The 24,785-nt window shown below is 41.2% G+C and overlaps 1 protein-coding gene across 2 annotated transcripts in view; it reads right to left on the bottom strand.

Annotated features, from left to right (window-relative positions):
• RAPGEF5 (Rap guanine nucleotide exchange factor 5) overlaps positions 1 to 24,785 on the bottom strand; it is a 165,586-nt gene that overhangs the window by 95,075 nt on the left and 45,726 nt on the right. For both annotated transcript variants that reach the window (XM_052800280.1, XM_052800291.1), the window contains exons 7-9: positions 23,246 to 23,294; positions 6,986 to 7,062; positions 1,356 to 1,481 (exon numbers count right to left, since the gene is read on the bottom strand). In XM_052800280.1, coding sequence (XP_052656240.1) covers positions 1,356 to 1,481; positions 6,986 to 7,062; positions 23,246 to 23,294 — 252 coding nt within the window. The remainder of the gene's footprint in view (positions 1 to 1,355; positions 1,482 to 6,985; positions 7,063 to 23,245; positions 23,295 to 24,785) is intronic.

Here is a 24,785-nt window from a genome sequence, read left to right as displayed (position 1 = left end):
AGCACTTCTTTCCTTTCCATTTTTGGAACTGTACTGTAATTTGTGCAGCTACAGAGCTGCAGCTGACACCACAGCACCCTCTGCAATGACCAGAGTAAGCAGCAAAAATATCCACTGAATTTTTGGAGTATCAGTCCCGATATTCCCCTCTCCCCTATGCCCACAGCATCTGTAATCTTGCTTCCAAATCCTGAAACACAATTAGAAACCTTCCCTGGCTTAAAATCTTCTTTACTTAAGCACCTAAACTTTTAATTGCACTTTGCTGATACGGTTTAAAGATATATGGAAATTCTGCCAGATGTCGATGGCTAGCGGATCAGCTGAGGAACAATTCAATCTCAGGGATTTGAGCCTGGCTAACTACCCTCCTCCCTCGTGCGCACCTACTGATACAATTACATACTTAACTACACCAGACTAGACCTTATACACTGCCGAACAGAACAGCATGAAGCTCTGAAAAAAGATTTCATCTTTCTCTTTTCCTTTGTGCAGCCTTACTTCAATAGGAATGAGCTTGCAGATGAGCTGAAAAGTATTTTTTTTCTAAAGCACATGCTTTTTTTCTACTGTCCAGTGAGCGGAAAATGGAATAAATTACATATACATAATAGCAAGACCCATGAGAACTAGGTGGGATTTTTGTTGTTTCTTGCAGTTATTATCCTGGGCACCTTTAGGTGAATATGCAATCAGAACAGAAATCTTTACTAGGAGAACAAAATTAGGATACATTGTGCTATAAACAGAGCAGTCAAGTTTTAGTGCATTTTCAATCCAGTTATTAACATCTGAATAAGTGCTTTCAGAATCATTAAACAGAATGCTGCTTTCTTCAGCGTAACTTTTGGTTGAAAACACATTTTTTTAAAGAAACTGCTGAATTCCCTATCCAGACCATTCTTTTTAATTCACACTGAAAAGCTCCAGCCAATACTTGCATCCAAACATACCAGCAGCAAAGTAATTTTAAGACAATTTAAAGTAAGCACTTGAAGCACTCATATACCTTATACATTATTTAAACACACCCTAAACCCCAAATATTTCATAATCACTAACAACAATTTGGTAGAAAGCATCCTGAAATCACCTGCTATTTCCTATGTGTATAAGATATTAATAACAGTAACTGACAGTTAATGACAACATAATAATTTAAGTGTGTTGACAATTACTGAACTGAACGCACTTCAGAGAAATGTAAATGCCAGAGGAGAGCCAGCTACAGCAGCTCCATGACTAATGTGTGCCCTGGATTCTGACCATCAGCTTTGCTATTTCAGTTTTGTGACCTAAATCTCCCTCCCCTACCAGAAAGAAACAAAAACCCCAAACAAGAAATGTCTTACTTGTTCTGCCTTCTCTGGTGGTTTTCTATCCGCCTGCAAAAACTGGCAGTTTTCTCTCGCCAGCTTCTGGACCAGCTCAATCCGTCCGATGTCATCTCTTCCCTGAAGCTTGCACAAAACCCCTGCCTTAAGGGTGGGAGAAAGAGCAAACAGATACTTAAATCCACAATCCCAGGACATGACACTGCCACAAATTTCAACCTTAAAAGAAATGTATCAGTTTTCTCATATTTGCGGTACTTCAATGCCGCTTGCTGAACGCCAACAAGTTGCTGCTCCGTGGGAAACAACTGAAAAGGAGCTGAGGCACATCTGAATCTCCAAATGTATCTACTTTGGAGGAATGAAAGCAGGGCTAACTAAATCAACCGCTCCTCTGAGTGTGACTATCAGATACGCTGTGTTTTATTTGTTCCTGTCAGCCTGTTTCCTGTTACATAAGAGAACAGGAGCAAGAGGTTAAAAACTCATGGGAAAGTTAGCCAGGAACAGCCCTGGAAAAAGAATGAAGCGCAACACAAGGCACTCCTAAAAATAACAGGCTATAACTCCCTCTGCTCCCACTCCAACCCTTTTTCACGTATGCCAGCCTCAAGAGTTAAAAGGCAGTTGCACCACATTTATTTATTCTGTAAATAACGAATCAATATCTCCTGATTTTGTTTAGGGAAGAAAATGAGATTTGCTTTAAAAAATATGTTAGAACTATTTTTTTGGCTAATATTCTGCCAGTTACTCCAGTTATGCCAATAGTGTTTCGTCAAAACATTCAGCACTCGTTGTTTTATAAAAATGCCATATATATATAAAGACAGATTCATGCTTGCACACAAGCATACCAGACCCATCACAGAGTTAGCTCATGAGGGCTAAATTGCTTCCTGCAAAGTCAGTGGCTAATGTCACTGTCCATGATTTTTTCACAGATATAGCCTCTGCGTAATTGAGACCTGGCTCCATGATACCGCATGGCTTTTATTAGCCCAGATGTTTCCTGATGGGAACAGCATATGCCTTGGGAGGGCCAGGCATGTGGCATGGCTATGGTATTGCTATATGACTTTAAAGGCGATCTGCAGATAAACCTTTTTCCCCACTTCCTCCACCCTTTTCTTTCTGCTGTTCATCCTGAGTTTAACTGAATCAGTATCTACTCCAAAATTCACAATACATCTTGAGTCAGGACCAAAAGCCAGGGGTGCCCTGACCACTAACCCGTAGTGCCACGCAGGCTCCAGTCCTTTGGCCTTGAGAAATTCCTGCCCATGACAGCTGTAGGTGTGAGAGTGCCCACCCAAACCATTCTACACTCCACTGGTTTCTCCAAGGAAGAGGAAAATGTGGGTTAAGGTTTCTTCAGCTGAGGAGGAAAACAAATTCACTTTCTGAGTAAGTGCTTTAACGCTGATGGAAAAAAGTAGGTTCCATGACCAAGTCCAAAGAGTCATCCTTACCGAATTATATGAAAGAAATTTTACATGCCTACATTCCTCCAGTCTGGATGAAGGCATCTCCTCACAAGCCTGCATCAGGCACTTGTGCTCTGGAGAAGGAAAGAAATTCAGATGCAGCCTGTGCTTTGCATGTCCTGTGCTTAGTCCCCAGCCTCCTGAGAACCCAGCTTTCCCACATAAGGAACCTACGCACTGGTTCAAAGGTCAGAAATCCACTGAAAAAATAAGGAATTGCAGCACCTAACCTGAAGGTCCTTACATTTTCTATGAGATTAGCTTCTTATATTCTAAATCAAGGACATGGATTTATAAACCAGTTCTGACACACCATTATCACCTGCAGATCAGGAGTGAGACTGACTTTATCAAATGTGGAAGAATATATTGAATTAGTTGTCCAGACTCGTTTAATCAATAGAGAAAAAGAGGTACTTAAGAAGAGAAATTTTTTTTACTCTATAGTTGACATTTAAAAATGGTCAGATGTGTTGTTTGCTAAAATTCTCCTTTTTCTCCAGTAATTTACACAGGGAACCTAGGCAATTGTCACAGACTTGGCTGAGGTCTGATGTCTGCACTTCACAACACTTTGATGGCTGGGGGACATCAGCTAGAGACAAACCTCCTTATTTCATGGCTTCAGGATGCTTCTAGCAGAGAGTGTAACATCTGCACGCTGTAATCCCCCCAGGCTAAGGACAACTCTAAGTGTTATGGCCTATTAGGTCTTCAGGACTATAAAGATTTACAGTCTCTCTGGATCTGGGATCTTAGTACTGTGGAGGCACTTTTCATACCTTTGTGTTGCACCCAGACAAGTCAGACCATGACCTATGAGTGGAATAGATGGTTATGAGTCCCTGTACGTCAAATGTCAGATGGACTTTGACAGAAATGCAGTGTTCACTCTGCTGAACAAATGCTTATTGATCGTCAGTGTATGAAGCAAAGCCCAATGGTTAAAACCACTTCTGTTAAGATGAGGAAGGGGGACTTCAGTTTTAAGGTAACAGTTGGCTTCAGTATGTTCAAGTGGAAGAAACATCCTGGAGAAAGACAACTTTTTGAACACATGGGCCTCGCTCTCTTTCAGCCCTTGCCCTCCACCTGTGTTCACACAGAGCATATTATTGCTTTCTGCATGGATGAGCACCCTGGGGAAGAAGTAACTCCAGATACAAGCCCATCAGCCCTGCCACGAGTATGGTCTGTATTCAAACTGGCAATTTCATTAAAGAATCATATTGTCCTGTTTCAAATAACCACCAAGAAGAAATCTTACATTTTAACATGTCCCCTCCTCCCCCAACTATCCTTTAATTTAAAGAATTGCAGAGAACATGAAAAATATGCTTGGTTCTGGGAGTAAAGAATGCACTTGAAATACAAAAGGCTAAACATGCTTTTTCATAATTAAGAAAAAAAAATATGAAACCCTCATTTTAATTCTGATTTCCTCAATTATGCTGACTTTCCACTGTAAATCTTTCTGCTAAATACTTGTAAGAAAGCATCCAGGTCAACTAATTAATTAATTGATGACAGCTTCTAAAAGCTGGTTGGGAAGATGTTGATATGAGTCTCCTATTACTGGTCATTTTCACTTGTCAATATAAATTTAATTTTCAAGCAATACCTTTGAAACTGTTTGTTAGATGAAAAGGTAAAGGCAAGCTGTCCTACTTGCAAAGTGCAATTTCAATTTGTATTTTGCGCGGGCACACACCCTCCAAAATCCCGCATGCCCAAATGTTGGTGCTTAGTCCTCTAATTCATGTACACCAACAGACATACAAGTACTAACTTATGTGAAGTTGCATATTTTAACTGGCTTTAATTTAATGAATGATAAAAGAACGGAGCTTTATAGTAAGGCTTTACTACCATTCACAGCACAAAATTACTATAATTAAAGGTGTTTATGCAATATTTGAAATGAAATAAAAACGTTTAATGGGAAGGAAAGTAAATTAGTCACTACTGAGGTTGGAAAAGCAAAGATGCTGACAACACATTTTCTGTTTCAGCACATCCATTGGAAAATATTTCCTCTGCAAAGGCCATAAATGAATATGCTAGCAGTGACATGGAGGTGAAGTAAGACAGCCCTAAGCAGACAGGATGGGATTTTTTTTACATTATTTACATTGTTTACAGCATGCTTGCTTTTAAAAATCTCTGTACTGAATTTTTTCCACATTTCTACCAGTTTTGTCAACTAACTCCAATGTAAGTCAAGACTACATCCCGCAGAGCAGTGTTTAGAGCAGGCACCACACCCTTCAACTCTGCTAACAGAAGAGGTTTGTGGTGGTTTGGTTTTTTCCCACTGCACCTCTGTCTCCTTCTGTGTCTGGTGAAAACAATATAATTATTACAGGCTTCACCTTTGATCAACCTGAAAACTTAAAACCATATGCCACTGCCTTGAAAGATCATTTGCTTTGCTCCAGTCACATGCAAAATCTCGCTAAAGTGAAAAAAAATTATTCATACCCTTAAACCAAACCATATTCGGTGTTTGCAGGATGTAATTTTTACGGCACTGACAAACAAATTGGAGCAACAGGTGCTTTGATAATACTCCTGCTCTCCTCCCAGTTGGGCACTTGAACACTTGCTAACTGCTCACTTAATAATTGTTTAATTTAAATGTGTTTCAAATTTTTTCAAATTTTAGAAGCTGGTTTCCAGCCGAATATAAGCTGAGCAGATCAATATCCCAATAATAAATTCTTACAGGTTTTTATAATCTGCCCATGCAATCTTATTAGCTGGCTACTTGAGAACACATGTTGTAGTCTTTCTTTTTACATCTCTGACATAAATGTGAATAAAAATTTTCAAAAAATAGGAACAACTACAACAATCAAATAGAACTGACCATATATGAAACCCAAAAAAGAAAACAGAAAGCCAGATTTTTTATTCAGTGAGGTCATTATTTCCCCCTAGGTGTTTTCTATAGCTCTGCAATCAACCCCACACTGACATGAATTAGTAATCAAAGTCAGGTAACAAAATTTTTACACATTAGGGCTCCTACTACACTTTTTTTTTTTAATATATTTGAAATTGTGTGCAATTAAGAAAAGGCCATTTCTGAACATCTTGCTTGAGCATGACTCTGAAGAGTATGCTGGAAAAGCCCAGTTACACACTGACGCAGTAGGCATATCTGCATGGTCCCCAACCCTTCTGCCTGCACTCTCCAGGTGTCTGCCATGGCCCAGGCCTGCCTGCAGCCCCTCCTGGGCTCACTGTCATCGAGGCAGCCCCTACCTTTAGAAAGACATAGGTGCTGCTAACTTGGCTACATGGCTAGTACCCCTTCAGCTAGGCTTGCTCACAGACATCAGTGCAAATCCTGTCTTTCTTGCATGCAGCTTTTTAGCCGGCAAGGTGTTAGGAGATAAATCAGAGACAGGAACTTCAAGTTGCATATGTAGGAAAAAGAAAAGGTGGCAACCGGTGGGAAACATACAGTTTTCAAGAGGAATAGCAGATAAAAAACAGTCAAGACTGGGAGAAATCAATTTTAAATTAAAAGCAATAATCAGTACCAATACAATGAGCGATACAGTTACGCTTGCACAGTTTGAATGCATGAACTGAATGATTGAATGAACTGGAGATTAATAAAGAAAGATTCACAGAATTAAAAAGGGTAAGCAATTTCACAATAAAATACTCTAAAAGGCAGTTAAGTTTCTTCTGAGAAATATCTAAAAGTGTGCTTTGGTTGTAAATGAGGGCAGTTAGGGAAGGAAAGAAAAAGGTTGTTGCTTACACTTGAGTGACTACTAAGTGTCCTCATTTCACTGCATGTCTACTTACAATGATTAAAATTCAATCAAAATGTCACATGCCCTTGCCTCCTAAAACACATCTCATTTTATTTTCACATCTGGTATATGCTGTGTGTATTATCTAAAAAGAGCAGAGAGATAGTTGAAGAATGCTGTCCAATTGCAACATCATAGGATTAATTCCCAGAGTAATCATCAATCTTATTCTAAATAGTCACATAAGACAAGATCCAGCAGACTTTCTCCTTCCTATGGGCTCTCTGCACAGAACATCGAGAAAACCCATTTCCCAGAGCTATTGAAAGCAGATCCTTCAACTCATAGATCTGAAAAAGTCCCCAAGATGCCATTAATCTTACACATTTACCTGAGCATCAGAGGTATCCTTGAGCTCTTCTAGTCCTCTTATTTCTTGACTGCTGTTTTCTTCATTTTGATGAATTGCTAAAATAAGAAAGAGGGAATATATTGGAAGCTGGCAGGTTCAAATCACAAGCACCAAAGCAGCATGGCCTAGTTTAGATCAAATAGGATGACCATTCAAGAAACCTCGTTCCAAATTTAGCTTTCTAGTTAACTCCTTGAGTGGTTTTGGACAAATCCTATAAGGTATACCTTATTGGGTTTGGTCAAATCCTAAATAAGGTATACTTTATTTTTCCCGGGCAGTAAAATGCAGTACTAAATAGTTATATTCCTGCTACTGTTAGTCCTGACAAAACAGTGGCATTTAAGGAAACTCCACTTTTCCATACATTATAACAAGGCCTGATGACTCATAAAGAATAAAGAAATCAGACATCCCTTTATTTCCATTATATTGCAGAAGGTCATTTCAGACTAAACAAAATAAGCAGATTTATCCCTCATCTCAGCCTTGGAAAATTCTTTGTTAGCAAAGTGATCTCAGTCTTAACAAACACCACCACTATCCATGAAAGTCATCTCTGGAATAAATGGTAGCAGGAGATCATCTATTGAAGGTTATTTGCTGCTGGCACAATAAAAGAAAACAGTAACTTAGCTCAATTAACATTGCTTAACACCAGCGAGTTTTGTCAGACTTTAAAGAAAAAAAGTTTGGATCAAACATGTAAGCTTTGGATGGGCAGAAACCAGAGTTATCAGTTTACCTAGCTAAAGAAACATGGACCACTTTTGAAGACACACATCAGACTTCCATATTGCAAACAGCTATACCTATAGGTAGTTTTACTAGCTATAGCCCAAGATACCCCTTCCAGTCAACATGCCCACCCGCTGTATTTTAGTGGGACATTAAGCCCTCAGCCATTCTGAAATGTGATACATGGCAGGTTAGGAGGGTCAGACCCAATGAAACACGAGAAGTGACTTCACCTTAAGCTGTACTCATTTACTTACAAGCACCATACTCAAATATCGTCAATCATGTGTATACATCGAATGACTTGCCAGTGTAGCCATAGCAGTTGTGACAACAAGAGCATCCTTGAAGCGATAGAGCTGGCAAATCCATTTCCTGAACAATGCCAGGCTCATGGCTTTGACGGATGGGCAGGAGCATTTAGCTTGTGTGCTTCCTCCTGTCCACCTCCTCTCTCCTTCACCCCTGGGTACCTGAGCTCTTCATCAGGCTGCACCTGAACTGCCATAGCTCACAACACTGTGTTTTAAGACAAGTATCACCAGTGCTGTTTTGCCTTAAAACTATGTCTGTGAGCTGACACAGCCCAGGATTTGACTGATGAACAGATGAGCTGTACAGGTAGCAGTACTACCTTCATCAGCCACCTTCACCTAAGCTGTCCTCAACCCTAAGCCTGAATCAGTAGACATACAACCAGGTTACCATGGCTGAGCTAATACATGTAACGTGAGCCATGAGATCTAGCTTGGTGTGTCTTAGTGGGTGCTCTGGGTCTGCCGCAGACAAAAAGCAGCTGAACCTTTAGGCAGCATCCAGCAACTTAAAAGAAAAGTAACTTTAGACTGTTCTTGACCTCTAAAATAAAGCATATGGATTTATTTTCTTTTTACTGCAGGATTTCTGCTGATACTGTTATGCCATATAGGGTGTAATTCTTTCTTCCCCACAGTTATGCTATCAGGAAAAAAAAAGTAATAAAAATGTAATTATAAAAGGGGACAAAAAAGTCATTTTGTCAATACAGTTTATTCCATTCAGGGATCTTTTTTAATCCATTATCAAAGGAAGACAGAGGTCTGGTATAAATCTTCACTGGTGGGTTTGCTGACATCACTTTACCAGCCAACCTCTGAAATTCAAGGTGAATGCTGAAAACACAGGGTCAATGTATAGCTATAACAGAAAGCATGTGTAACAGGGGGTTATATCCCAGCAGCATTTAAAGCTAGGCAAAATCAAAACATGCCTGGGACATTGCGGCATATCTCTCTCCCAGGTTGGAAAAGTAACAACCCAATGAAGCAGTAACCAGAGCGATCGCCTCAACAGCCCCATGTGGCCCCTTCTTTCCTAGCGCAGGTCAGCGTTTCCCGAGGCAACCTACTCCATCCAACCAGGCTGGGGGCTCTGTGCAGTCCCTTCCCTTGTAACCCACCTCCCAGCCTTCCTCCCCAAGAGCTGCCTCATCCTCTTGCCCACTCCCACACGTGCACGACCCCGTTCCACCCACTGCAGGAGACACAAAGGATTCAGAACATCCATTTGCCGAACGCTAGTCAGAACAATCGGCATGAGATGGGAACGTTCCAATGCCAGCAGGCATTAAAGATGCTAAAAAATGGTTGTTTGAGCAATTGCAAATCACTTAAGTCTGTGGCTGCATTAGCAGAAACACAACATTTCCCCAACTCTCCTTTCAATTTTCTGATTTCTCCTGAAATCAATTTGCTGTAGCCACTGATGGGCAGGATATCCCCACAGATGCTAGCTATTAATCATGGCATTTAAAGGAGTGGCACCTTGCTAGTAACAAGACCACGGGTCCAGGTTTAAGTGATTTACATTGATCCAGCCAGCTTTTCTGACAAGCCTCAGCAAATAGGAGCTCCGCAAACAGCTGTGCCAGGAGAAAAGGTTATGGCTGCTAACCGGCTTCTTGTCACTGGCCTCTGTTACAAGTGTCCCCTTCTCTGCCCAGTGCCAGGGCAAGAACCCCAGAGCGTCTTCAACCAAAGCAAACAGGCAGACCTTCAAGGAGCAGCATGCTGTTACTAACGAGGCTGGGCTGGCAGATTAGCGAGGGGATGGTATCTGGCTGGGGAGCTAGTGACAAGCAGCAAACACCTGGGGCTGAGGGCACTAGTATCTTTTACCTAGCTCAAAGAGAAAGAGGGTAGCATGACCCCAACAGATACAGGTATCCTTGGGTGTTGAACAATTTTATCATGAGCAATTTTAAAGATGATGAGAAAACGACCTCGGTTTAGATGTACCCTAAGTGAACAGCTTAAAAAAAAGAAAAAAAGCTGGTTTTATCAGCAATTTCACTGCTCAGCTCTAAAAAAGCTGGAAAAGTTCATAATCCAAACCCAGCTCTCCTTGGCTTCTATGTTGTTTAGACTGTGTAAGGAATGTAGAAAAGAACCAGTAAATATTTTCTTAAAGGAAAAAAAAAAAAAATCCCAGACCTCACACTGACGTTCTTGCAGCCCTCTTGGGAGAGAGGGAGCAGTCAGGCTCTTTTTCATGAAATTTCCATCACAAACTTGATTTTTGTGTTCTCTCTGCCTTTTATCCAAACCCATAAGAACCAGACAAAATTGAACCATGTAACTACACCCAGGGAGTGATACTCAAGGAATCACACCATCTCATACATTTTTTTTCCATCACAAGAATGTAGTCCCTTGAAGGCTGAAGTGGCCACACAGACAAATAACAACCCTTAATTATATTTTCTTGGTTTCTGTATGAAAAGGTTACTACATGTTTTGTCTATAAAATACAGAAAAAACACAAATTTCTTAAAATATTCCAGTGTATTCAGAGATTTGTGTTACTGGGGATCATCAAACATAAGAAATCAGTTGCTGTATTTCTACATGGTCTGCCTCCTAACCCCGTAACAACTCACAGACACCCCTTGAATTGGCTCAGGCACTGCCCTCGTGGGCTCTTGTGCATGCAATAGAAGTTCTGTCACAAAATATAAGAATTCAAGGGTAATTTCCCACTTACTGTCAGTTGGCCATTTATTTTTTAATAAAAAGTCTTGACGTTGCAAATTCAACCATAGGAAAAGTGAGTGGAAGGTTAGAGTGGGATGGGAAAGTATTTCCCAGGCGAGTGTTATTTCTGGGACGATTCCCTAAAACTGTAACATGTACATACAAAAAAGCTGTGAACTTTGGAGCTGGGCCAGACCCTTACTTCTCTGCCAGCATAAACCCAGCTTTGCTCCCTGATAAGAATATCCCAGCACATCTTACAAAGCAGCAACACCAGGGAGAGGCAAAGGTGGTTTACCCTGATCTATATGTACTTAATGTTAGGTTTGGGTTTGGGCTTGAGACCAGAGACAGGAAAAAAATGAAAAAAAAAAAACCATAGCGTGACCAATTCCCTTTTCTACCTGCAGCATTTCTCCTCCTTTGGAGGAGAGGTCACCATGAACGATAGGAAAATATGTTAAATGAGCATTAGCTTGCTAATGTGCAGTTCAAATGTGTCCATTTGCAAATTAGTCTAGGGAATTCAGGATGTTGATTTTTTATGGTCACTTAAGGATCACAAGGGCCATCATCTGATCTGAGTTCCTTGTGCCCCCACAGACCAGAACTGAGATTTTGCTAGCAGATTCTTGCGGGGGAGAATTCTTGCAGGGGAGAGCTTGTCCTTTAGTAATCCCATTTCAGCTCATTAAAACAGCAGAAAAAATAACAAAGAAACAAGAAACAAAAGTAAATAATTTTGTACTAGCTACCTCAGCAGAATCAGCCATCACACGGGGGTGTGAATGGAAAGGGAACGTAACCATTGCTCACACTGGAACCGAGCACATCCTTTATGTCACCATTACCAACTGACAGTGCTCCCCCACTTTTACTGTCACGCTACAAAGTTTAATGTAGATTTAAGACACTGGAAGGGATTTGTCCTCCTCCAGCATGGAACATTACAGGCATGCTAAAGGGCTCACCTTAGCTAGACAGACTAGCATGCAGGAGGGTGACAACAGCCACCTGCAGCACTATAGACCTTCTCCTGCCTATGGAAGAATCCTACCAAGGGTGCCAAGGTTACCCACAGAGCAGTGCCTTCATGATACGCTGTTCTGTATGCCCCCAAACTTGAAGGTAAATTAATTACGTTTGATGTGCAAGATTATAAAAAGTCACATAATACAATGCACATTATTTAATTTTAGTGCTTTGTCTTATTCAACATAGCAGAATCTTCTACCCAACTGAAAGTGGAAACGACAGCTAAAAACAAACAAAAAAAATCCACACATAAACCAACTCCTGGAACCCACAGCACTGCAGTCTTCCCAGAGGCTTTGCTGTATTGTGCTTTCTTCCTTTTCTGTAAATGAAGTTTCTTCTTTCTACCCCTTCTGGCCGCAAAGATAACCTTCACAACACAAACCAAGGCACTAGCGTCATTCTGCTGCTGCAGCCAGCCAGACTGGAACAATAACACCAGGAGAGGTGTGAACTTCCTCCCTTTGGCTTAATAGGGTGTTAACTCTGAAAGCTAATTATTTAATTGCTTAAGAGAGGACTGCCATCACAGTTAACCATTTTGCTGCTGAACAGCAGGCAGGGACAGCTGTCCATCCGTAAGCAACTCACTCTGGGTGGTACCCACATGGCCATTCCAGGACAGAAAGCCAGCTTAGCTCCCCATCACTGCTGGCTGTCCCACACCTCCTGTACAGTACCGTACAGTACTTATGTACCGTATTCCCTCACTGTACTACCGTAAAGCATTTGGGGTTTGGGGATCAGCAAAGGCTTACTTTTAACCTGGCTCGGTTTGATGACCTGGTTGAGAACAGAACCCCCAGGCAGCAGGCAGGGCAGGGGACAGGGCACCTTGCAAGCTGGTGTTGCTGCCAGATCCCTTGTGCCACACAACTCCAGCTTCAGCCCTTGAGCTTGCCGTGAAATCCAACTGCAGGACCAGGATTGCCTGCCTTTTGGGGGCAGGGAGCCCATAAACGTTGCCTGTGGCAGATGTGCAGTTTACCTCTGCACTGCCCTAGGCTGCTCCCAAGACTGAACTTGCTTCCCAGGTTGCAAACCCTCAGGCATAGCCTTGGGAGCAGCCTGAGCTGCGCTATCGCTGCCAGGCTCACCCTGCCCAGCCTGTGCCCGGGCTGGATGAGGAGTTCGCTGTCCCCACAGCTGCTTCAGAGGCAGCTCTGCTCACCATACAAAGCTTGGTCACCCCTTAGGCTATGTCCCTCATGTTTTCAGTGACGCTCCTTCGTTTCAAATGAGGATGTTAATTTATTATTTAGTGTTGTTCTTTAACCTGCTGACATCCTAGAACATCAAACCACTCTGCCCTTTGTAAGATTTCAATCCTTTCAGTACTGTATGATCAAAATTCATACATGCATCTCCTTTTTCTAGCCAGTAAGCAAAAGGCATCTACATGCCCTCTACAGATAGGAGATGCACACCACCTTGGAAGTGGCAAAGAGCCTACTTCTGAACAGAAGAACTTTGTTTATTTGACAAGCCAACAGATTTTCACTGTCTCATCCCTGCTGGATGGATATAGCCTGTTTTTCTGTCCCTGTCAAACTATCACTGTTGAAAAGACCTCAGGAATCTGCAAGAATATTCCCCGGGGGAAGGCTCCAGTGCTCTGAATTGCCAACAGCCTGCACCAGTTGATTTATCGTCAGCTGCTGGGAAGCTCACAACTTCTAGCATTCTTCTTATATCCCAAATTTTTTGAGAGGCATGTTTCTTTTTTGTTTTTTTTTCCAAAGGAAGTTGCTAGCATGAAGCTTTTCAGAAACAAACAGCAAAAAAGCATTTTTTTTACATCACATCATTCTAAGCTAATTTCATGATTTTTGAAAACTTTATTGTTATTTTGAACAATGGAACTTGTGGTATCCCTTGTTATTCTTTGTGGAGGGTATACAGTGAGCTCTAGAGAGGCTGGTTACTATGGCAGCTCTGAGCTGTTTGACAGTGTTATAATGTTTGCTGATGTTTATTAATTTATCAGAGTAGAAAAAAATTAATAGCTCATACTGATACCACTGGGGAAACTAAAAGCCAGATCCTCTAGGTTACGTAAGGCACTAGCGCTGAGCAGTGGAAAGGAAAATGAGCAGCAATTAAATGCTTTACGAACCTCAGATTTGGGGACCATTTTAAGCGAGACCAGGTCCTCGTGCATACTCCTGTATTTTCCAAGTCGTATTTCCAAATTAAAAGGGGAAAACCAACAAGCACTGAATACCTCTGAAATCCCCAAAAGCTGCATATAAGAGACAGTGATAATCCCAGGAATAAAACCCTCCAACTGAGAATTGGTTCCTTATTTACCATGAAACTGTAATCTTTTCCCAGAAATTACTGAAAAGAGAAAGCTTTTTAAGCTCATCCTTAACATGTTTCCTTTTATTAGCAATAAAAAAATTGCCTTTGAGCTTTCTCATTCCTTCCCACTATTTCTGCATATATATATATGCAAATTATTGTACAGATTTCCCTTCACTGAGTACACTACATATCTCTGAAACAGTTGGCAGGCCCCTGGGGGGGTGTTGCCCAGACAGCTGTGCAATCAGCTGAGTAAATCAGCTAATTAAAGAAACAAAGAAAATGCAAAAATTATTAAAGACAGACTCCTGCTTACAGCATTGTTCAGCACCTCTGTATCTAAAAAAGCACAGCAAGCATGGGATGGAATAAAGGTGCTTGTAAATTGGGGAATGTACTATTGCACAAGTGACAGTGATGCCATTTTCTCTCAAATCTGGGATTCATGATATTTATGCTTCGTAGTTTAAATCAATTTAGTATAAATTACTCCAGCATTTTACTTTGTTTTAAAATGACAAAAGCATGAAATGTAATGTTGGTTTCATAACTGATTTCTGTATATAAAAAATGGTCATTAACTTCTGCTTGACCTTAGGTGTAGAATTAATATTGAATTTGCACAGAGGGTACTCATTATGCTGGTCTAGTTTCCACGCAGAAAAATAAGTTCCCAGGGGTCCTAGTGCTACAAGCCATTTCTCAGATCTCAAATAGGAAACAGGACTCCCGAAAATGATGCAAAAACATTCCCCTCATTGCAGAGTTTATCAAAAGGAACAGATAACAGCAAGGGTAGGAATCTGCAATCTAAACAGAGCAAAGCCAGTGTGGTAAGAAAGGAGGCTGACAGATGTAGATTTGGTCTTGCTGATCCACGCACCATTAAGGCACCGTTCCTTTCCGCTGCATCTGAATGACCACAGGAAGGACAAACCTCAGTTTAAACGAGACTCAGGCCCGCCTACATTATATAGCCATTGTAAATTAAAAAATGAGCATACCAAGTAAAGCCACCAATATTTCCCAACTCAGTCAGATTATGGCCAGGAGCTTTTGCTGCCATTCTTTTCACATTATCATACAACTGGTTTTGTTAGGAAGTTCTGTTTATTTTATTTATCAGAACTGAAGCCTTTCATCTGGGTTTGAAGGCCATATTTCATCCAAGGTGGTGGTGCATTAGAAGAACATAATTTGTAAAACACCTCTGGCTAAACAAGGGAGGCATTTCCTAATAGATAATCAACTACTGCTGATTCATGTGGCCAGGGGAGGTTTGGTTTTCAATGCCTGGCACTTCGTGATACATACAAAGGAAAAGCCACATTTTACACTCACTTTGTGAACATAGGAAATCATATCATTTTTTATCAAGGAGAAAACAGTGGAAAATGAGTTGTGAACGCCATAGGATTACTACAGGAACAGACAAAAGCAATGTTCTTTGTAGCAACAGCAGCTCAAGGAAAACCATTCGGCTGAATGCAGAAAGATTTAACATTTACCCAGTGCTTTTAGACAGTCATTCTCAGGTGTGTGATATTTAAAATTAAAAAAAAAATCAAGCGGCAGTCAATGTATCTATAGCAGTGTTGCCTGAAACGAGATGTTGGAAGGGTGGAGAAGAGGCCATTACATGATCAGCAGGGACAGGGAGAATGATTGCTGGGAACTGATCTGACAAGGAGGTACAGGCAGTTGCTGAACAGGCTGGTGCAAAGTGAACCACCACTCTCTATTCCATGGAAACATCCTCTGGGCATGGTCAGGAAAGGAGCAGGAAACAAAGAGACCTCTGAATAAATAAATTCTGTGAACTCTCTGTAAATGCCTCTCCCAAAGCACTGGAAACAAAACATTCACCTGGGAATTGTTTGTTTGCACAATTGCTGTCTTTCCAACCTTACCGTGCAACCCCTTTTTGCGTATGTGCAGAACATTTGTCACCTACACAGCTATTCCTCACTGCCCATTTCTTCTATGCGAGTGCCTTATAGATCGCCCAGAAAGAACTATGCTGGAAGTTCTGCAACAACTGCAAAAACCAGACCATAAGCTGCCAAAATCCCTCTCAGCATAATTCCCACCAGAGAGCTCTTTGGAGCTCTTTTCCTTCTTTTTCCAGGGCTCAGAGTCCATTTTGCTTTACATCAGCTGTTGAATACACAAAGGCTGGTGAGCATAACTGTGTAGTCCGTTCACTGATGTTGTCCAGGGCACTTCCCACCCCCAGCATTGCCTGGGTGGGCACAAAGCAGGTGGCCACCGATTCAGCCACGGCACAGCAGAGCTCTGTGTGTGTTACACATAGTGTTCCTGACTAGCCAACACAATGAGCACCATTCCCCAGGGCTGGAAGGGGTCTGATCCTATCCTTTTCAAGCACTGCAGGTTTCTTGGTATACCTGATATCAGGAGTAGTGGAAGAATCCCGTGGGACGCAACAAGACATTAGTCCCTAGCAGTGGGCATTCCCTCCAATAAGGCATAAAATGTTTAAGAAGGATCGCTTAAAGAAGCCAACATGACTACCTCCCTTACTTCAAGGCATGAAATCCTTAAAGCACAATGTAACTTTTAAAATATTCCTAGCTATGTTTTCAGGTGCAAATTTTATTTTAAACCACATTTCAATGGGCAGAGAAAAAGTAAAGATAAAGTTACCGAGACCTACCAGAACCATGACACCCCTGCACCTTTACTTTGAGTGGCCATTTCTCCAGGATGAATGCTATTAGTAACACTTGCAGAAGAACACTTATTCCACACGTTTTGCTAAGTTCGACCCTTGCTTTAAAGAAGTGGCTGCTTGGAGGAATTGAAAGTTGTAATGAAATAAGGTCTTTCTTAAGTGAAGTAAATAAACCCACTGAAAAGAGACATGAGGGGACATAGAAAAGCAGTAAGACCCTACTGATATTAACCTTTCCCCACCCTTCTTTTTTGCACAACTGCTGAAAGAAAATTTCTCACTTTTTCCACAAGGAAAAATGCACACCTCTGGCACATGACCGCCACTTTATTCTGTAAACAGAAGCAAGTTTTTTCATCCCTCTTTATGCCCTTTTTCAGTGGCATAAAGTAAGTGATAATAAACTGTGCACACTTTACACAAGATATTGTATATCTGCTTGTTTACAAAACCTGTAAATTCAAAGGGTACTTAATATGCTTGAGGTTTAAACACAATATTGGACTGCTCCATTCTTGAATGACCTTTGATCACATATTTGTAACCTCATTTTTCAAGTATGTGTACAAATCTAATTCAAATTCATAATGATTTCCATTGTCTATATAACAACTCTGTTCTACAAGTAAATAAAACTAATGACATAACATGGAGCATTCATACAGCACCAAATGACAAAGTTTTTGCTAGTTATGGTGGAGTAAAGTTACCAAGAAGTCTCACAAGCATCTGTGATACTTGGGGAAAAGGGCTGAATGGTAAAGATGCAGTTTCCTGAGTTCACTATGATAAAACAGCTTATTGCTGCCAAAAGGGTCTCACTGGGCTCCTTCCCACATCCCTCCACCTCCCCACCTTGATAAGAAGCTGCCACCCTCACTTTGTGCCAACTCCAGCACATACTGCTGCAGTACTGCATGCTGCTCTGTTTGCCCCATTGCAAAAATAATGTAATAGATGTGGCAAAGATGATCAGACTTAATGGAATAGATTTGGCAATTTAGCAATTTAGCCTGGAAATGAGACAACTTTCAAGAGTATGACAGAGGTGCACAAAATCCTGAATAGTATGATGATGAACTGGAAATGGATTATTCACCACTTTCCATCACCAAAGAGCTATATCACAACAGAGTGAGGGTCATGGGGAATATGTTTGAAACAAACAAGAAAAAATACACTTTCACATATGACAAACATGAATTGTGGGACTCACTGCCATGAGAGATGATGAAGGTCAGGAGTGTAAGCGGGCTCAAAAAACAATTCAATAAAATAATGGAGAAAAGGTCCGCCAAGGGCTACCTAACTCAACAGTGTGGGTGCAGAAAATCCCTCTAGCACAGACTGGTAGATGCTGAGTATGCACATCAGAAGGACTGTTCATATTTGCTCTGTTTCTCTACTCTAAGCATCCCCTACTCATCACTCACAGTAGGATTGGAGCTGGATGGACTTTTAACCTGACCCAGCCTGGCTGTTCCCATGTTTTCAACAGGGCTGACATTGCCTGGAGTGTGTTTGAGTCGAGTCACGCAATCAGCTCTGACAGCAGTGCTGTAGAGGTGGCGTGGTGGCTGGGAAAAGGAATAGCTGTTCACAGCTTGCTTTTCATTCATGTTGGCAAAGCTCAAGCCCCAGTGACTGCTTCATATTTAATCGTCTGCCCTAAAATAAAAATACCAAGCAAATCACATAGGCAGTTAAGTCCTGACAGAAGCAATACAAAAGAAAAGGGGAAGGGTGGATATGCATACATATATGTCACAATAGGGTGGAGGTAATCCAGAAGATCTCAAATATAAAGTTAATACATTGCAAAAGTCTTATTATTATAAATTAAATGTAAATTACCCATTTTTACGAAAAAAATCAATAGAGCTTGTCAATTTAAGAATGGCATGACTAAAAGGTATCTACGGAAAGTATCTATGGAGTATTATGGAAACCTGAATACGATTCTTAAGAGGGAGCAAAACCACACACAAGTGCTAGGGCTTCTGTGGCTGTCCTGCCCTTCACAGTGGGAGGGACAAGCACCCATAGCCCTGCTGCTGCTCCCACAACACCTGGGGAGAAGCTGCAGTCACCTTCTTCCTACCTCCTCCATACTCTGTCAGCTATTCTCTTAATTAGCCCCTGTATTCAGAAACACAGGGACCAGAACCATGCTCTTACTAATGGCCCTTTGCACAAATAAAGTCATAGAATTTCCTTTAGATATAAAGCTAAAGGAATTTGCTGGGTGATGCCATGGAGTGCAGCTGGGTTCATGCACAGAAATGCAAGGTGTCTTGTTTGTGGATGGGATTAACACCAGTTCAGAGCATCTACCTGACAGATTTTGATCAGTTCAGATGTACCTGTGTAGCTACGCCACCGGCTAAATCCTCCAGCCTTAGGCTATTTGCTGCTTTTTGTCCTTGTTTTAGCTACCGTCTCTAACACATAAGAAACATGTCATGAGCCATGACAAGCAATTGAGATAAATGCCAACCCTTGTAAACCTTCAGACGAGTGGCTGCATTTCTGTTATGTTCCAGCGCATTTGCGGAAGCCATCAGAAGCCAGCAAGGTATAAACAAACACAACAAGTCTAATGCCAAGTGCCTACAATTAAAAACAAAGTTCTCTTCTGCTCCAATTACTTGCTTCCCCAAGACCTTTTACCAAACCAAGGAAGACAGCATTTAATCTATTTATTTCTAATTTTAATGCATTTTTATAACCCACAGAGAAATGCACAAGCTCATTTCCCCCTCTTAGGCCACCTTTATCATGAGAGCTTTGTTCTAATGAAATATAAATGTGCTTTCTAGTCAACAGTGTTACTGAGGTCCAGCAAAGCTTCAGGGTTACACACATTAGTTTTACACTTTTTTTAGTTTTATTTGCAAAGAAGCTAAAAATGCTGACCTCCCTTGGCATGAGGACTCTCAAGTACCTCTCTGTTGGCTTGTGCCTTGCTATCGGAGTGGTATACTTGCAGTACACAGCTGAAATACGAAAACTGAGCTTTTTTCCACAGCGCAGAAGTTTTTCATTTTTCAGGTTCTGCATTTTTCCTTCAGCCATCTGTCAGTTTTATGTGTTTCTCCTATTCTTCCACCCCACAATAAAAAACAGAAGAACACCTCTTGGGGGAAGGCATTTTCCCCCACACCCTACCGGCTTTTTATTTTGGTAGCCGACATTCTCTATCAAGTCAGATCCTGTACTAGCAAGAATTTGATTCTCTGCCCTACCCCACAGCAGACTCAGGTGTCTACCTTGGGTTTCAAAGCATTTTGTCTGAAGATACAGTGTGTAAATCTCTGAAACAGCCATTCCGGCCAAAGAACTAAAATAGTTGCAATTACTACTTCTCATATACATATACTACGTAGCAAACCCAAGCTTTATTTAAACAAAAATAAACCGTTTCACTGGGGAAACCAAAGGCAATGTTTCCCCCCCTCCAAGCATAGCAAACCTTCCTAGTTGGACCCTCTTCACCTCTTGCAGAGGGAGCTGTGGTGTTTGTGTGCTTGTAAGTACTTTCCATGCAGTGTAACCCAGTGATTACTACAACAGTCCTAGACAAGTAATATGAAAGCTTTAATCAGCCAGTTTTTCTAGTACAATTAAATCACTGTGAAGTACCTCTCTAAGGGCAGAGGTATATCCAGAAATTAAAGTAATTCAGGAACAAATTACACAGTCCTTGTGTTAAGTAAAAATACTCTTTTTTTGCTCTTACTGGTAGCGCTCACCAGCTATCTAGAGGAAATATTTTGAAACACTGTAATTTAAAAACCACCAAACCATCAAAAACAGTACAGGAACTTCTGCACAACAGCTTTGGGTTTTGGACTTCTGATCTCTAGGAAAACTTTCGGTTAATGAACCGATTATTACCCACTGCAGGCAGGTTCCAGACAGCAAGTTACCACTGTGCCTGTCCCCTGCGCTCCTCACTCATGAATCCCAGGGCGGGTGAGTCAGGTACCTACGCCGTTCACACCAGCCTGGAAGCCACCCAGGGCAGCTGGCCCAATAGCCATGTTCCACTCTTTTCATGCCAAAATAAACCCTTTTGTCTGATCTTTGTTAGTTTATTTCCTGGAATTATATGGAGTCTTTGGAGAGGGTTAGAAGAACAATATCTTCGAAAGATACTGTGGCTTTTAGGTCCAGAAGTACTTTCTCTGAAATATGCTCCACTTCACCAGGCACAGCATACCATAGCTTGATTGCTAACAGTAACTGCTACGCTGTGAATTTAACCATCAGCAATAACATAAAAAAGCATAATCAACCACCCTAATTTACTCTGCTCCTACTGTAGTAAAGGCATTAACTTAAATTAGACCTTACAGTTATGCCTGATCATGTAGCCACTTTTTACGGTCGTCCAAGATGAGGCATAAAGAAATGCAAATTTCAACAACAAGCATGCACTAGTTAAACTGACTAAACAGGTATCTTTTGCACAGATCTAAACTGATATTTTAAGTGTTTACATTAATGTATTAGGAAAGGCTGGTCAGCACTTTAAAGCTTTATAGGGAGCTTTGTTTATTTAAGGCTGTGATTTTTAACTGAAATATTTCTACCCACTCAATGTGGGTTGCAATTACACTAGTACAGAGGGGACTCCAAGAGCTATCCTCCTTTCCCATTTTCATCTCCTGCAGCTCATTCCTAATCCAACCCCCATCCCATTTTTACTGACACAACCGTTTATGTAGCCATCCACTGAAAGGAAATGAGAGGCTAATTCAGGCTAAAATCAACTCTTTTGGGGAACTGAGTTTTTATTTATTGCCAGTAGCAGCAGTAATATTTTCCAACACAACCGCCGAAAAGCAGGGAAAGAGATTTCTTAATACTATATAAGCACTAAGTACATGGCACCATACTCTTAGCCCATTTTACAGCAAAACAAAAGGTTACCTTGAGCCCTTCCTTAAAATAGCCTGTTTTTCTCTGAGCTGAACCAGAGCAGAAGCATTTCCATGTTCAGCCATTATAATTCATGTGGGACTGGGATGACACCAGGTAAGGCCAAGCAGCTGTGGGGTGTTAACATCATAAACAACTACAGCAGTTTCAGAAGCAAAGCTATTGCACAGAAGCAATTTAGGTCTGAATTCACACTTAGATTTCTGTTAACTTTCTGCAGATTTACATTTACAGATGACTGTGGATGTAACCTATGAGTACTTCTATTTCCAGACAAAAATGCATCAAACTGTAGCTAGAATATTTTTGTAATACTTACATTTTCACAAGGAAATATTTGCAGATATGCCAGCTACATCTTCTTGGTGCCTCCAGTTTAAGATACCATGTTGCATGTAGTGCATGTGCTGTGTGTAATAATTTTTGTGCTGTACTTGTAAGCCACAGATAGACTGATACAGATATTATGATCCAATATTATTAACATGTCAGAAAATAGCTCAAAAAGTGCAAGATCCATGATCTCAATTTCTAGCAAAATCACTGAAGATCACAAGAGTTGCTTAGTGAAAATGCTCCCAAAGACCTCAATGGCTTTGGGAACACGCCAATAATTTAAGGCAAGTCAACCTCTGTTTTATCCTAGAAATACATTCAATTCTCACTTCACCATATGCAGTTTGCCCTTGCTGCAGATTAACTGCACTATACATGAAAACACCAGAGAGTTAACCCTGTATAGGGTCAGGTCTGGCCAAGTAGGTTTTGTTAGTTCCCATGCAGTGCCGGAAAACACAGCTCCCTTGCTTCCACTCCAGCTCAGCAATGCAGATACCTTCTGAAAGTGGCTATGCTACCAAACCCTGACAGAGCTGAGATGACCACATATTTCAGTGCCTTTGCACTGTAGCACCAGCATTTGCTGTAAATGCTCATACTATCACAGAGTTTCAATTATCCACTTGCCTTTTCCCTTCTACCGCCCTGATAACAGACTTGCCTCTACAGCCATACAGATATATAGACAAGTCTTCAGGAAAGAATGCCTTCATGCATGAAGTTGTCCTTTTGCTTTAGCATAAAGAAATACACCTGACCGGGCAGGTAAAACACAGCAAAGATGGCATGAGATACTGGGCCATAGAAGAAAACATAGGAAAATTATCAACTTATTTGTCTTAAATGTAAGTCAAATAAAGACATAAGCTTCTTTTATAAAGTGCAAGCCCAGAGAAAATAGTGATTTTGGCCAGAAAGTGACCCAAGTTCACATTCAACTGTAACACTCCGGTTTTATCAGCTAGGTCATTAGATGTGATGAGCTAGGGGAAGCGAAGCTTGACAGTAATTGCATTGTGCTATATACAAGGATTCTCCAACGAAAGAGGAACGAGGTCCACTATCTTTGCTTCCCCATGTTAATAAAACAGCAATGACAATTCAAATACTTCAATAAATGACAAAAAGGAACAGCGTTGCAAAACCCTTCTAAAGTCCAGCCTGACTTACCTGATTTCCGTGCTTTCAAGGCAATGACAGCAGCCAGTTCTCTCTGTACCTAAAATATCAGGAAAGGAAAGGATGGTTATAGTTACTAGCCAGTCAAACAAAACAAAATGCAACACTGGTAAGATACTGGCTATCAATCCTTTGGAGCAGTCAACTGCATGTAGAATTATGCAGGTATTGGTTTTGAAACTACAGGCACTTTTCCTGGCAAATCTATTTCCTTTTCAGCTGGGAATTCTATGACAACTTTTTTTTTTTTTTTTTTACTTTAATTTCCTGTAAATACTGCACATTCCTTAGGGAGTGGGCAATTCAGTAGCCTGACACATAATTTATTTGCACAGCATATCTCTTTCACAAGCACACACTTGAAGCTTCTTCCTTTCCTTGTTAAACGTTTGTTTTGCCTCTGCTGAGCACACTGTAATGCTGGATTTATTGTGTGACTCCAGGATAAGCGAGTTCTCCACGCTGAGGTTTGGCTGACGTTCACATACATAATTGATATTTGCTTTTTGGAGCTTTCAGGAGGAAACAACCTCTCCTAATAGCATGGCTGAGGATTTCAGGACCAAAATTTAGCTTGAGATGAACAGGCAGAAGTCACAGCTATCTGATTTCCAGATTTACAGGCTATCTCACCAGCCTGTGATGAAACAGCCCTACCATGCTAGCCAGCTCCCTTCCTCAGCCTCTTGTCTCTGCATTCTTCATATTTTCCCTATAATCTCTACACGACCAGCTACTGTCCTTTTAGCCAGCTCAGCTCTACATCCACTTCTTTCCATAGGTCTGTTCATTTTTCTATCAGTAAAATTCTGTATTATGCATTATTTTTATGCTTCGTACTTCCTCACTGCCATCGTCTGTTCCATTGCAGCTGCTTCAAGTGCCCTGCACTTCACCTACAGCACCCCAGACACTCTCTCCTGCACACACCAGAGTTCTTCCCTTCCTCTGCCCCACCCACGCTCTCAGACTCTTCTGTACGCCTCCCAGCTTCTTCCAATTTCCCTCATTTTCCCAAGACAGCCTGCCTTTAGTATTGAAAAAATTATGGGACATTCCAACTATTTTTCTAGGGATTGTCTCACCTCCCTGTACAAAGTATCCTGCGGTGCATACTGGCCAACTTGTCTAACAAACCCATGCAAAGCTCAAGGCTATTCTGCAGCGGGAGTTTTGACACCCAGGTTCTGAAAGCATGTGAAATTTAAAACATCCTTCACAAGACATGTGGTATGATCAGAATAAGCACAAAGACCATGAAGGATCCCCGAAGTCATACAATTACTAACAACTGTCAACATCCCACTCACAACTCTGAAGAAAATGTGAAACAAGAATAGTTAACATTATATTGGTCTGAGCAGAAAGACAGACAAAATCACCCAGGACATCTCAGTACAATGGTAACTGCAGCATCCACTGATCAGATACTCGGCAGCTGCCCAGCAGTACGCTCTACATGTGGCAGAAGGCAGTCATACTAGAGGCCATATCCCTCCTCTGCTTGCATCCTTCCTTCCCTTGTGGCAAA

Source organism: Harpia harpyja, chromosome 1 (assembly GCF_026419915.1).
Source record: "Harpia harpyja isolate bHarHar1 chromosome 1, bHarHar1 primary haplotype, whole genome shotgun sequence".
Taxonomy (NCBI): Eukaryota; Metazoa; Chordata; class Aves; order Accipitriformes; family Accipitridae; genus Harpia; species Harpia harpyja.
The sequence above is the reverse complement of the archived record's forward strand: the minus strand, read 5'-3'. Positions and strand labels throughout refer to the sequence as shown.